This window comes from Actinia tenebrosa, unplaced genomic scaffold, assembly GCF_029948245.1.
Source record: "Actinia tenebrosa isolate PJP-AT-01 unplaced genomic scaffold, QUT_ActTen_1.0 PGA_scaffold15__27_contigs__length_11533743, whole genome shotgun sequence".
Taxonomy (NCBI): Eukaryota; Metazoa; Cnidaria; class Anthozoa; order Actiniaria; family Actiniidae; genus Actinia; species Actinia tenebrosa.
Window position 1 is genome coordinate 10,658,957 of NW_028292575.1, and position 15,162 is coordinate 10,674,118.

The following is a 15,162-nucleotide window of genomic DNA, read 5'->3' on the forward strand; positions in this document are numbered from 1 at the left end:
CGATCATCTTCACTGGCCATACGTAATTTGGGTCGTATCCGCAAGTACCTTACTCGTGTCCAACTTAAACGATTGATACATGCTTTCGTTTCTTCACGGCTAGACCATTGCAACAGCTTATTATATGGTCTGCCACTCGTTAATATAAACAAGCTTACAAAGGATCCAGAACACTGCAGCGCGTTTACTGCTTGGAGTTAAACCGAGAGACAGCATATCAACAATATTGAAAAGATCTGCACTGGTTACCAGTTAGACATCCCATTGAGTTCAAGATCCGTCAACTCACGTATAAAGCCTTAAACGGCATGTGTCCATCGTACAACACAGCTCTACTAACAAAATATGTCCCAGTTCGTTTACTAAGATCAGCAAATAAAAACCTCTTGGAAGTGCCACATGGAATAAAGACATCAACGTATGGACAAAGATCCTTTTCTGTGGCTGCTGCAAACGTTAGGAATCAACTTCCAGAAGAAATCAAGAATGCTCCCTCGCTTGAATAGTTTAAATCGTTGCTCAAGACTCATTTATTTTCAAATTAATTTTTCTATCATGAACACTAGTGACATTTTATATTTTAACTTCTACATAATGTCATATTAAGTTTTTTCCCCTATACTTTTCTTTTTCATTTCGTGTCACCTAGCGCACTGAGACGTCAGTTTAGTGCGCTATATAAGAATTTATTATTACTATTATTATTATTATCATTATTATTATATTTATTATTATTATTATTATATTCATTATTATTATTATTATATTTATTATTATTATTATTTCGTTTATTTCAACTTTAACTCGTTTTACAAGTATTGCTCTTATTGAAATTGCGAATACATTATATATCTAAGCAATTGCCCAGTTATATCAAGTCAATGTCATTATTACTATCATTATCATTATTATTATTTCCAAATGGTCTTGAGAGCAGAAACTGAGCAATAACACGTGTGCACGAACATCTCTCTAGGGATAAGGCGTCCCATGTCAACAAACATCTTGTTGAACATGAGGAGTTTCGCGCTGTTTGCAGCAAGGATTCTTTTCAGATTCGTGACAGCGCACACACGGACTTTCAACTTAAGATCAAAGAGGCGATTTACATCCGATGGAAAAACCCTTCCCTCAATAGCCAAGTTAAGCACTTAAACCTTTGTGTTTCTATTTGATCTCTCTCAATTGTTTTCTTTACGCATCATATACATTGCAATCACTATATACATAGTCATATATATTCATCTGAGCACAGCGGTCGCGCATCTTAGAAAATATCCATTAGTCCTTCTTTACATTTTGCAGTTCTGTGTTTGGGAAACCTGCTGGATTTCTGGACAAAAAGAGAAAAAACATGAATGTTATAAAAACGTTTTGGATCACGGTTGCAGGGGCGGATCCAGGAATTTTAGCAGGGGGTGACTATTACAAAGGTTTTACCAGGAATTCGAGGAAAAGGGGGTGACTGTTGCTAACCATATGCTGAGAAATTTAAGCAAAAGGGGATGACTAGTCACCTATATTACCACCCCTGAATCCGCCCCTGGGATGAATATTCACTAGTTGTCGCTGTCGCCGTATTTGACGCAGTAGATAATAATAAAAGTGTAATACGCTGTTATTAAAATATTTTAAAAAGCCCCTATAGACCCCCTGCACTAAGTACCGAGAGGAATTGTTCTGAGAGACTAAATAATGGAGTTTTCTGCATAAGAAAAGACGGCTTATTGTTTTGTTGAACAGACCAATTCCTCTAAGAAATCAATGCAAGGGGTTTATATACCTTTCAAATTTAGCTTGAGCATAATTTTAGAGAGTTTAAAGTGCATATGACACGAAAACATTCCATCATTTAAAATGTATAGTTTGTTAGTAATAATAAATATATCGTAACCAAATTTGTTTCAAAAGCTTATTTCTTGAGATATTTGCGAAAGTTAATCCCAATTTGTGACGTCATTTTGTTGACACGTACTCTAGATTCCGTAGTAATGTACTAAATATAAATTGTAATTCATATAAATTAACAACAAAAGACATATTTTAGTAAGCTTCATTTGATAGCTTACGTAGTACTCTTCCAATGTTGGGAAATTGAAAAGTGTACTACTTGAAATTAAGATTCTATATTCAAACATATTTCATGTATTTGCAACTAAATCTGGAGACTTGTAAACAAAATGACGTCACAACTCGTGCTAAAATTTTTTGAATTTCTAGAGAAATACGTTTTTGGAACAAATTTAACCGTGATATTCTTATTAATGCCAATAAACTACACATTCTTAACATTAAAAGTTTTTCGTATCATATACACTTTAAGAATCTCGTTTACGGCAAACGTGAAACGTCAGTTGACCATTAAAAAATTCTTTAAAATAGGTAAAAAGAATCGGAAAAAACAGTAAGTAGGTAACAAAATAATAATTGTCTTTGATGAAAAGGTTGGCGAAAGGTAAAGTGAAATAAAGAAAAATGATGAAAACGTGGTCATGTTTTTGCCGCTTGTAGCAAGAAAAAACGAGATTCTTAATCTGTCTAATGATTTTCCAATTCAGACCACGTGTCATTCCCTAGAGTATGATTTCTTTGTTAAAACATTTACGCAAGAGACGACACATGAATATGGATGCAACTCAAACAAAGAATCTCAAGAGAAAAGACACATGGTCTGAAATGGGAAAACATTACACCCGAATATTCATTATGATCATTAGCCTATTGCTCACCTATCTAGACGTATCATTTCATCGTCTGAATCAGATGACGTATGTTCTGTCGTGTCCATTAGCTTCAGACGCGTGCTGGTGTCAGTATCAGCCTGTTTATCGCTGGTTACTGCGCATGAAGTACTAATAATAATGAATGATAATATTATCATTAGAACTCTTAATAACATACTATTTATGATGTATCCGATAGCGCTTTACGATAGAAAATAATAATTATATAGATGGATGGGAAATAAAAACACTTTATTCGCTATCAGAAACAGTCTCAACTACTTACTCGTTCGATTCGGGAACAATTTCATCGATGGACAGCGAAGTTAGTCTTGAATATGCGATTCTGTTATTGAATAATAATAATAAGAATAAGAATGATCGTAAGCGGTTTACGAGGACAAACAGATGGTGGGAGAATGATCACGTGACTCATCCAGACTACAATTCATTTTTAGTATGATGTTGAACCACACACTGATTTCAATACTTTGTTATACTGGTTAATAGATTTTGATTCTGTTGATCTGTCTTTAGCGTAAAGTCTGGATTCTCTCGACAACGAAACTCACGACCGAGAAGCACTGGAGCGAGAGAGTCTGTACAACCCAAGGTAGCAGTCTGCTCGATATATTTGATTTTAAAAAGTAAAGTCAATATCGGAGTTGTTACCAGTTCCTTTGAATTTCGTGAAAATAAAAGGTTTCCATGGCAACTATCTTGCTTTTCGTACCTTTTCCTTCGTCGTCTTACCATCATCACTCCAATCATTAAAGCTATAACTAACACAAGCCCCCCAGTCGGCAGTAGAGTGTAGAGTAATAGCATGTTGTTGCCATGGTGATGAAGATGGGTTCCTGGGTTGTTGGTTGGAATTGACGTCACTTTTGATGATGACGCATACGGTGAAGGTGACGTAATTTCGGTCTTCGTTACGGGTGTTGGTGGATGTGAAGTCGTTTTTATTTCTGCAGTAGAAGACACTGAAAAACGCACAATAAAACAACAATGAATAAAATGAAATATTGAAAATTGAATGAATTGAAATGAAAAAGTTTGTAAATAGTTACATCGCTGAAAAGTAGAGATGAACTCGAGCTTGACAACCAGGAGAGGGGGGTACATGTGTTTCATTCTAATCGTCAAAATCAGGACAAAATTATGGTATGTATTCATGATTAGGTTCTAATAAACAAAACGTTTTACACAAATATTCCATAATCATTTTAAAGGTAATCCAGTACCTGTAGGCGACGCTGATGTCACACTGGATAACAGGAAGGTTGTGGCAGCAGTTGTCACTGGAATGAATGCAGAAGCCTAATTCAGTACCAAATTTAATGGATATCCATTTTTACGTGAGATGAAAATAATTGAGCTGTATAAACTAATTATTAGTTACTTTACATACCCTTGTACCGTACTTAAATATTCTACAATCATTTTGAATGTAACCCAGTACCTGTAGGCGACCAGATGTGATAGATGAACTCAAAATCGTACGTCCCATTTCTGTCAACAAATTGTAAAACGACAAAGACTTGATTGGTTGATGACGTAATATTCCGACCTAGAGGAGACTGGGTACTAGAGAATCTCCCCAGCGAGGGAGCAGACTCGTTACATCCATCCAACACCTCTAGGTAGTTGTTGATGTTACTGGCATGAAAGGTGAATCGAGTAAAACGAACAACTAAGAATTGAAATGGAAGTGGTGAATAAGGTTTGATGCACCATGCGGTGTGTCGTTCTTGATGGACAGATGTTTGGTTCAGATATCGTGAGATTGTTCCTTGGCTTGTGGTCAGAGTCTTGTTACTGTCTGAAACAACAAGAACGGTGATATCTTCGTACCTTTGAGTTACTATACACATAACCTTAACTTCATACCCACACCACACCACACCACACCACACCACACTACACCACACCACACCACACCACACCACACCACACCATACAAAACCACACCCCACCACATAACATCACAACTCTACACTACACTACACCAAACCTGACCAAACTTCTAAACAAGTCACATCACTGCATTGCACCACACCACACCACACCACACCACACCACACCCACCACACCACACCACACCACACCACACCACCACGCCACACTCCACCACACCACACCACACCACACCACACCACACCACACCACACCACACCACATTACACCACACTACTGCAACAACCAACACATCTTACACTACACCAAACCGATTCTCACCAACCTGGAACATTGCTTTCTACTCACTTTGATAGTAGCAGTATCTTAGAGCGTAGTTGTCGTCTACAAAAGGATGAAACCCTCTGAATGTCATTTTCTCCTGAACAGAAAATCGTAGATATTCTTGTGTTGTTCTTGCCCACTTAACAGACTGACATTCACTTGAATTATAAGCCAAGAGAAGAAATGGTCTGTTTACTGGTAAAGAAATGCTGTTCTCTTTTGACCCATCTGCTTTACAGCAGTAGTTAATTCTAGTGCTGCTAGCGAACACACCTGACGGTAACATACCATGCTTAGGATGGTGATTGCCATTGGGTGAATCTTTGTTCTTCCATCCTATTGAACCTTGAACGAAGCCTGGTGGACAAGGCCTCAACCGCCCTTGATAGATACAATACTGGCCTGTGAAACAAGAGATGTATGTTTTAAAAAACTACAATTCACTTAGATCAAATAGTTCCTTGTTGGTTGTTGTTGAATTCATAATAGTTTGTTTTATCAACCACATTAATGAATATGATCCGAGCTTTCGGCCTACTCGGCCATCTTCAGGGAAACGAAAAACGTTAAAATTGACAAAGAAAAACGCAATCAAACCATGGCATATGTGCGCGCGCATTAAATTAAACAAAATCGTGCGCGCTTAGGAAAAAATAAATAAATAATCAAATAAATAAATAAAAATAAATATATTTATTATATAGATATCGATGAAATACCAGGTTTTCTCTAGTGTCGAAAACTTGATATCTTTCACCAGTGGAAGATACCATATCTTTCACACGTAAAGATATCGCTGTTAACATAGTAACATATTTTAATAAAGAATTTTTAAGCTTTTGTTTTATTTAAGTTTCATAGATATCTATATGATAAACAGAACATTACCTGGCCGCTTGGAGATACGAATTTTATCTTCTCGTGTTCAATTTACATATCTCACGAGTGAGCGCAGCGATCATCAATTGAACACTCGAAGATAAAATTCGAATCTCCGCGCGCCCATGTAATATCCTATATATATATATATATATATATATATATATATATATATATATACACTTGATTGCAGAAACGTTGTAGTATACATTTATACAAATATGAGATATAAACAACACTATTGTACCATTTGGCCAAGTGCTCTTTAGACCATCATCCTTCTTCTTGATACAGAAATATCTCTTTGTGATGGCCTGGGTGAAGGTTCCTTTGATATGAGAGTACTGGGGCTTCCTTGCTGTTGATTGGTTGTTTAGTCTTCTGTCCTCGTAGCAATAACCTCTACCCCACTCAGAACTAGACAGACAACCAGCCTTAGGCTGAGGTAATCCATACCATCCACTCGGCCAGACACTTCCTGGAAATAAATGAATAAATACAGCAGGTCAATAGTAGTTTAATAAATAAAATGATCGGAATTAACAGTGGTAATCTGCTAATAGATAATGTGAAGCTATCAAAGGAGCAAAAAGAACCTACTACGACGAGAAGGTTTCGAACTCCAACCAGAAGGAGTTTTTCCAACTAATAATTGACAGTCTGTCCAAAGTAAAAGGAACACCTATACTTCCAACTCACGACCCTCCACAGGATCTTGCTGACAGATTCAATGCATTCTTCACAGATAAAGTCAGTTCATTAAGGTCTGATAATGACAAGGTACCATCTAAAAGTCTATTTATACCTATTGATGGATTGCAAGAATTCCCAAGAGAGTCAAAAGACAAAAACATGGCGGCCATTGTGGTGCCGTTAACAATGGATGCTAATGAGAAATCTTTTGTTAAATGGCACCAACATGGCCTCGATGATGTTAAACGTGCAATCGAAGAATTGCAGAACATCCATCATCATGCACTTTTTTCAATGTATATATTAGGATGTGGACAGATATATCATTTTTCGACAAATATATATCAGTCGTCGATATTTAGAGCCTTCTTGACAAGCATACTATTAGGAACCCAGACAATCTATGAAACAACACTGTTTCTTTATGGAGAAAGTGAAATATGTTCACTATAACGGTCACGTAAGTAATCTTGCTTGCTATCGTTAGCAATAAATGTGCTGAAACTTATTCAAAGAAAAGTTAATTAATATTCATGACTGGCGATCATGTAGTGTCGATAGTTTTCTACTGCGATATAATTTCTGTACTCATTAATAATCATTTTAATCATTAAAATGATTGTGTCGTTATAATTTGTCGTTTGAAAAGGTTAGAAGTTAGGTTTCTTCTTTACATTCTAAGCATGGAACTCAAATCTGTTCAAACATGTTCGAATAAAGCTAGTGATTGAGGGATGAATAATTGAACAGAGTGCAAGGAAAGAAGCTTTAATAACACCATTTTGATACCTGAATAAACACTTGTCACGAACAAGATGGCTGGTACGACGACATGGAGTAGAATGCCTTCTTCAGCGAGGAATACCATACGAATAATTTTATCATCAAAGTAGAAGATCTCTGAAGTCTTTTCGATCTCTTCTAATTCTTCCTCAACGACTCACTCAACATGCATGAGCTGAGACAAGAATCGGTGATGACTGACCCTTCGTATATATAGAACAACTAGACCCCTGACTTAGGAACCCTGTGGATAGGTAACGCATTCTCGATTAACTGTATTTCCTGCTTGGAGCTTGGTTTTTGAAGGTTTGTTTGTTGAATGTGTTTGTATGTGGGTGTTGGGGGGGATTGTGCCATCAATTACAAATCAGAAAATAAATACAGAACTAAACTGATAGTTTTTCAATGTTTTTTTTAAATTGAATAACGAAAATATTTTTAATCTTTTCTATCTATTTACAATAAAAAAATATTTCTTGACAAATCCTTTTATAGTTAACTAGAGTATTTCTTTAGCTTGTGAAAGAAGTTTTATATTTAGCCGTGGAGCACCTCCTAGCCACAACGATCAAAGTAAAACAAAAGAAAACAAGGCAATTTGTCTCTACTCAACTATATATTTGAATTATCAGCCATGTTTGCGCATGCATGTTGCTCACGAAGATAAAAGTTAAAATGTCGAGGGGGTAGAGGAAAGGAGATTTTGTTCAGTTCCTCCTACCCAGAGCCCACGTTACTCTTGGTCAGCACCAAGAAACGTTTCAAGGTGCTGACCAAGAGGAACGTGGGCTCTGGGTACATCGTAGGTTACTGAAATGAGAGAAGAATAAACTGCCATACTGTGAACATGACGGCTATATGTCTTCTCGGGTGTTTTATTCACTTGCGAATGATTGAAACTATCATTTAATAAAGAGACATTCATTGACTGAAAATACGTCTCTATCCTTAACAATCGCTCGCTTGATCCTTTGTTACAGTTGGTTTTGGCTTTGGTAGATATCTGTAAAGATAAAGAGTTGAATGAGGAAGAAAATTAGTGCATTAAATGATGCTTATCCGTTTGTCTCACGATGGAGATAAATGTATAAATTGAGATCGCCATTGTTGTTTGCTGAGTCAAGGAAGGCATTCAGATCCGACTACACCCTAATAACATCCATACCGAACAGCAGTTAGAAATCTCCCTGAGTTATTGATAACGACTATAGGGAACACTCTGCTCGGAGACGCCAACCGAACCAAACAGCCAATCACAGCATGAACTGACTAACCAATCACAGCACAGATGATCAGACGAATGTTATATAACAGAAACACCATCCTGTCTACACCATCGCCTGGTGAAGACTAGAAGTTTTGCATGCAGTCGAAACGTTGCGGTCCTCTACAAATGATTCTCAATCGTGAAACAAACAGATAAGAATATCATTTATTACTTTTTACAGTGAAAAATATTTTTCATTCCATTAAAATTACTCTATCTTTTCGTGCAACACCAAAATGTGTTTTTTTAAATGACAAACGTCTCTATTTTTCCTTTCCTGTGAGCTTGAAAACAACAGCCCAGAATAGATTTAGTTTAGCTCGGATTTCTCCACTTACTGATCCTGCTGGTCTTCTCCAAACAGCCTGGTCAATGCAATCCTCTCAGCTTCACTCATCTTATCTTCATCATCATTTTCATGTAGCTGACGTAACTCTTCATTTGTCACGTGACTAGAATGATCGGGGACTGGGTCAGAGTCATACCCACATGGCGCAGAGGTCCTGGGACTAGTGTTTACATTTTGCAGTTCTGTGCTTGGGAAATCAGGTGGATTTCTGGGGAAAAAGAGAAAAAAACATGAAGATTCCGGCTGAATATCACGAATCACAATTGTTGGGTCAAATGTTGGGATCAATGGGATTTTTGATGTTGGATGAATGGCAGTTTTTCACGACACAACAACCTGCCAACATTCTAGCTGCTGACAAATATTAGGCATCAGGCCATGTGTCATTCCCTAGAGTATGATTTCTTTGTTTAAACATTTACGCAAGAGACGACACATGAATATGGATGCAACTCAAACAAAGAATCTTATTCTCAAGAGAATGACACATGGTCTGAAATGGGAAAACATTACATCAAATTATTTATTATGATCATATGCCCAAGTGCTCACCTATCTAGACGTATCATTTCATCGTCTGAATCAGATGACGTATGTTCTCGAGACGTCCTCGTGGACATGCCAGTTTCAGTTTGATGCTCTTCGCTGGTTACTTGGAGTACAGCACACGAGGTATTTAGTTCCAGTCTATCACACTCGTCCATATTCCTGTATTGTAGAAGAAGTTTTATCATATTTACACCATGTGGGACTAGATGCCTACGAAGATATGTCCCTCGGCTATAACAGTATCAAAACACTGGCGATCGCAATCAGAAAGCTATTTTTCAGTCTTTGAGATCAGAGTGAGTATTCAAAGAGCTTCAACATTTTAACACAAATATTTCTAACCAGAAACCTCCACTTGAAGAATTGATGTTAATTTTTTTGAGCGTGGAGCCGGATGCATTATGGATGATTGAGGTTTATAGCTACAAGATATAAACACCATATAGACCCCTTGCAGCACTTTGGAATGCATCTCAATCTGAGTGACAAAACAATAGGTTCCAATTCTCAGGAGATTGGAATTCTTTTTTTTTTTTTTTTTTGTTCCCCAGATCACTAGCTGCTTTGACACCACATGCAAGGGGTCTATGAGACATGATAAACAACAGCTGTTTGTACCCAAGTGCACAATGTTTGTTAAAATACTTACTCGTTCAATTCGGAAACAATTTCATCGATGGACAGCGAAGTTAGTCTTGAATATGCGATTCTGTTATTGAATAATAAAAATAAGAATGACCGTAAGCGGTTTACGAGGACAAACAGATGGTGGGAGGATGATTACGTGACTCATCCAGAGGGGGCTGGTGAAGCAGCTTTTCCAGTGTGATGTTAAAGCTAAACTATTTACACTGACGTTAATACTTTAGCTTATTGGTTAATAGATTATTGATGTCTCTTTAGCGTTAAGTCAGGGTTCTCGCGACAATCAAACCTACGATCGAAAAGCACTGGAGCTAGACAGTCTCTAGAACCCAGGGTAGCAGTCTGCTCGATATATTTGAATGAAACATTTGATACAACTTAAGAATGTTGAATGGCTTCTGGTTACCAGTCTCTCAATTGAATTTCGAAAAGGTGAAACTAGGCAACTACCTTGACAATCTCGTACCCAGAGCCTTTATTCCTTACTGCGCATGCTCAACGAAATAATTTCGTCGAGCATGCGCAGTAAGAAATAAAGGCTCTGGGTACGAGATTGCTACCTTGATAATTACCTTTTCCTTCGTCGTCTCACGAGTATTACTGCAATACCTATAATTATGATAAGCCCTCCAGTCGGCAGTAGAGTGTACAGCAGTAGCCTCGTTTTGATGTTGTTGCCATGGGAATAAAGATGATTAATTGTGCTATTGGTGGGAATTGTAAAGTTGTTGTAATGGCTAGACCTACTAAAAGTAGATTTGGTAAAATGTTTCGTTGTAGTTTGTTCACGAGTTGTCGACGGCAATGACGTCACTTTGGATGATGACGTGTACGGTGAATGTGACGTAATGGATGTTGGTGGATATGAAGTCGTTTTTATTTCTGCAGTGGTAGATACTGAAAAACGCACAATAAAACAACAATGAATAAAATGAAATACTGAAAAATTGAATGAATTGAAATGAAAAAGTTTGTAATTAAATAGTTACATTTGGTGAAAAGTAGAGAGATGAACTCGAGCTTGACAACCGGGGGAGGGGGGTACATGTGTTTCATTCTAATCGTCAAAACCAGTGCATGATTAGGTTCTAATAAACAAAACTTAAATATTCCATAATCATTTCGAAGGTTTTCCAGTACCTGTAGGCGACCAGATGTGATAGTCGAACTCAAAATCGTACGTCCCAATTCTGTCATCAAAATGTAAAAGAACAAAGACCTGATTGGTTGATGACGAAATATTCCGACCTAGAGGAGACTGGGTACTAGAGAATCTCCCCAGCGAGGGAGCAGACTCTTTACATCCATCCGACACCTCCAGGTAGCTGTTGATGTTACTGGCATGAAAGGTAAATCGAGTAAAACGTACAAACAAGAATTGAAATGGAAGTGATGAATAAGGTTTGATGCACCATGCGGTGTGTCGTTCTTGATGGACAGATGTTTGGTTCAGATATCGTGAGATTGTTCCTTGGCTTGTGGTCAGAGACTTGTTACTGTCTGAAACAACAAGAACAGTGATATCTTCGTATCTTTGAGTTACTATACACATAACCTTAACCTCAACCCCACAGCATGCCACAACACACCATACAAAACAACATCACACCACACCATCACATCACACCACGCCACACCACACCACACCACACCACACCACATCACACCACACCATCACATCACACCACGCCACACCACACCACACCACACCACACCACACCACACCACACCACACCACACCACATCACACCACACCACACCACACCACACTAACCTGGAACATTGCTTTCTACTCACTTTGATAATAGCAGTATCTTAGAGCATAGTTGTCATCTACAAAAGGATGAAACCCTCGGAATGTCATTTTCTCCTGAACAGAAAATCGTAGATATTCTTGTGTTGTTCTTGCCCACTTAACAGACTGACATTCACTTAAATTATAAGCCAAGAGAAGAAATGGTCTGTTTACTGGTAAAGAAATGCTGTTCTCTTTTGACCCATCTGCTTTACAGCAATAGTTAAATCTAGTGCTGCTAGCGAACACACCTGACGGTAACAACATACCAGACTTAGAATGGTGGTTGCGATTATTGGGTGCATCTTTGTTCTTCCATCCTATTGAACCTTGAACAAAGCCTGGTGGACAAGGCTTCATTAACATTCTTTGATAGATACAATACTGGCCTGTGAAACAAGAGATGTATGATTTAAAAAAAACACAATATACTTTATAAAAATTATATCAACAACACTAGCATCTTTATTGTATATAGAGATATATATGTCATATATAGATAAGATACTGGCCCGTGAATCAAGAGATCTTAGAAAAAATAATTTACTTTGGCATATCATAATGAATTAGGGGCGGATCTAGGGGGGGGGTGGGTTGAGCCGAGGGAAATTCGAGGGGTTCGTCCCAACTCCCTAAATTATTATCGAACCACGTCATTATAGATCATCTTAATTTTATCGGACCCCTAAATCCTAATTAGAAGCTTTTTCAGTTGGTTTGTCAGTGTAAAGCTACAGTCCATTTTTGGTACGATGCGCCAGTTCAAACCCCCCAAGTGAAAATCCTTGATCTGCCCATACGTATGCTAATCAACAACACTAGTATTATTATTGTACCATTTGGCCAAGTGCTGTTTAGACCATCATCCTTCTTCTTGATACAGAAATATCTCTTTGTGATCTCCTGGGTGAAGGTTCCTTTAAGATGAGAGTACTGGGGCACCCTTGCTGTTGATTGGTTGTTTAGTATTCTGTCCTCGAACCACCAGCCTCCACCCCACTCAGAACTAGACGGACAGCCTGTCTTAGGCTGAGGTAACCCATACCATCCACTGGGCCACTCACTTCCTGGAAATAGCATAAAAAGAGACAATGTGGTTAAGCGTCACTACGTGTGTTCACTCTGAACGTCGTAATTCGATCCATCGGAGACAGAATCATGGGAGTAAGTATGAATAATTTCTATTGGAATATTGTTTCAAAATGTCAGTTTTGGGCTACCTGTGGAGCTAGCGAAATATAATAGTAATGTGATGGCGGAAGTAAACTCATGGTTCTTTAAATAGCTACACTGTTTCTTTATGGAGAAAGTGAAATATGTTCACTATAACGGTCACGTAAGTAATCTTGCTTGCTATCGTTAGCAATAAATGTGCTGAAACTTATTCAAAGAAAAGTTAATTAATATTCATGACTCGCGATCATGGAGTGTCGATAGTTTTCTACTGCGATATAATTTCTGTACTCATTAATAATTATTAACGATTGTGTCTTTATAATTTGTCGTTTGAAAAGGTTAGAAGTTAGGTTTCTTCTTTACATTCTAAGCATGGAACTCAAATCTGTTCAAACATGTTCGAATAAAGCTAGTGATTCAGAGATGAATAATTGAACAGAGTGCAAGGAAAGAAGCTTTAATAACACCATTTTGATACCTGAATAAACACTTGTCACGAACAAGATGGCTGGTACGACGACATGCAGTAGAATGCCTTCTTCAGCGAGGAATACCATACGAATAATTTTGTCATCAAAGTAGAAGATCTCTGAAGTCTTTTCGATGTCTTCTAATTCTTCCTCAACGACTCACTGAACATGCATGAGCTGATACAAGAATCGGTGATGACTGACCTTTCGTATTTATAGAACAACTAGACACCTGACTTAGGAACCCTGTGGATAGGTAACGCATTCTTGATGAACTTTATTTCCTGCTTGGAGTTTCTTGAAGGTTTGTTTGTTGTTTGTGTTTGTATGTGGGCGTTGGGGGAGGGGGGGGGGGATTGTGCCATCAATATCATACCACATATAAATACAGAACTAAATTGATAGTTTTTCAATGTTTTTTTTTTTAATTGAATAACGAAAATATTTTTAATCTTTTCCATCTATTTACAATAAAAAAATATTTCTTGACAAATCCTTTTATAGTTAACTAGAGTATTTCTTTAGCTTGTGAAAGAAGTTTTATATTTAGCCGTGAAGCACCTCCTAGCCACAACGATCAAAGTAAAACAAAAGAAAACAAGGCAATTTGTCTCTACTCAACTATATATTTGAATTATCAGCCATGTTTGCGCATGCATGTTGCTCACGAAGATAAAAGTTAAAATGTCGAGGGGGTAGAGGAAAGGAGATTTTGTTCAGTTCCTCCTACCCAGAGCCCACGTTACTCTTGGTCAGCACCAAGAAACGTTTCAAGGTGCTGACCAAGAGGAACGTGGGCTCTGGGTACATCGTAGGTTACTGAAATGAGAGAAGAATAAACTGCCATACTGTGAACATGACGGCTATATGTCTTCTCGGGTGTTTTATTCACTTGCGAATGATTGAAACTATCATTTAATAAAGAGACATTCATTGACTGAAAATACGTCTCTATCCTTAACAATCGCTCGCTTGATCCTTTGTTACAGTTGGTTTTGGCTTTGGTAGATATCTGTAAAGATAAAGAGTTGAATGAGGAAGAAAATTAGTGCATTAAATGATGCTTATCCGTTTGTCTCACGATGGAGATAAATGTATAAATTGAGATCGCCATTGTTGTTTGCTGAGTCAAGGAAGGCATTCAGATCCGACTGCACCCAAGAGAAAGTGAACTAAGAGAAGGAATCCCCGTGCCCCATCACGTGCACACTTTGATGCTATTTTTAGAATCATTGATGCTATTTTTAACTCATTACCATGCCCGCGCGATAATCATGCTTCCCTTTAATGCCTCGTTTTAGGACACGAAAAGCGCCATATTTCGCTACGTCCACGACAAAAACACAGGCTTTGTTTACTGCAAGACTGGAAGCCGTCTACCCTCAAGAAATCAACCAATCAGGTTCTTCGCTCAAAATATCTCCAAGCTAAAAATAGCATCAAACTGTGCACATGATAGTTACAAGGCTATATAGGTAGGATTCCTTCTCTTAGTTCATATTCTCTTGCTGCACCCTAATAACGTCCATAGGAACAGCAGTTAGAAATCCCTGAGTTATTGATAACGACTATAGGGAAACACTCTGCTCGGA

General features: G+C 37.8%; 2 protein-coding genes across 2 annotated transcripts; both read right to left on the reverse strand.

Annotated features, from left to right (window-relative positions):
• Positions 1–1,151: 1,151 nt before the first annotated feature.
• On the reverse strand, positions 1,152–7,522 carry LOC116301693 (uncharacterized). Its single transcript, XM_089030462.1, has 9 exons — positions 7,326–7,522; positions 6,091–6,321; positions 4,989–5,366; positions 4,186–4,545; positions 3,968–4,024; positions 3,457–3,706; positions 3,010–3,069; positions 2,730–2,852; positions 1,152–1,333 (listed from the first exon to the last, which is right to left on the reverse strand). Exons 1-9 carry the CDS (start codon positions 7,402–7,404, stop codon positions 1,282–1,284), a joined length of 1,590 nt encoding a protein of 529 aa, XP_088886588.1. The 5' UTR covers positions 7,405–7,522; the 3' UTR covers positions 1,152–1,281.
• A 192-nt stretch (positions 7,523–7,714) lies between these two features.
• On the reverse strand, positions 7,715–13,772 carry LOC116301694 (uncharacterized). Its single transcript, XM_089030459.1, has 9 exons — positions 13,579–13,772; positions 12,761–12,991; positions 11,927–12,313; positions 11,270–11,629; positions 10,702–11,026; positions 10,134–10,193; positions 9,488–9,643; positions 8,925–9,143; positions 7,715–8,322 (listed from the first exon to the last, which is right to left on the reverse strand). Exons 1-9 carry the CDS (start codon positions 13,655–13,657, stop codon positions 8,268–8,270), a joined length of 1,872 nt encoding a protein of 623 aa, XP_088886585.1. The 5' UTR covers positions 13,658–13,772; the 3' UTR covers positions 7,715–8,267.
• Between the last annotated feature and the right edge of the window lie 1,390 nt (positions 13,773–15,162).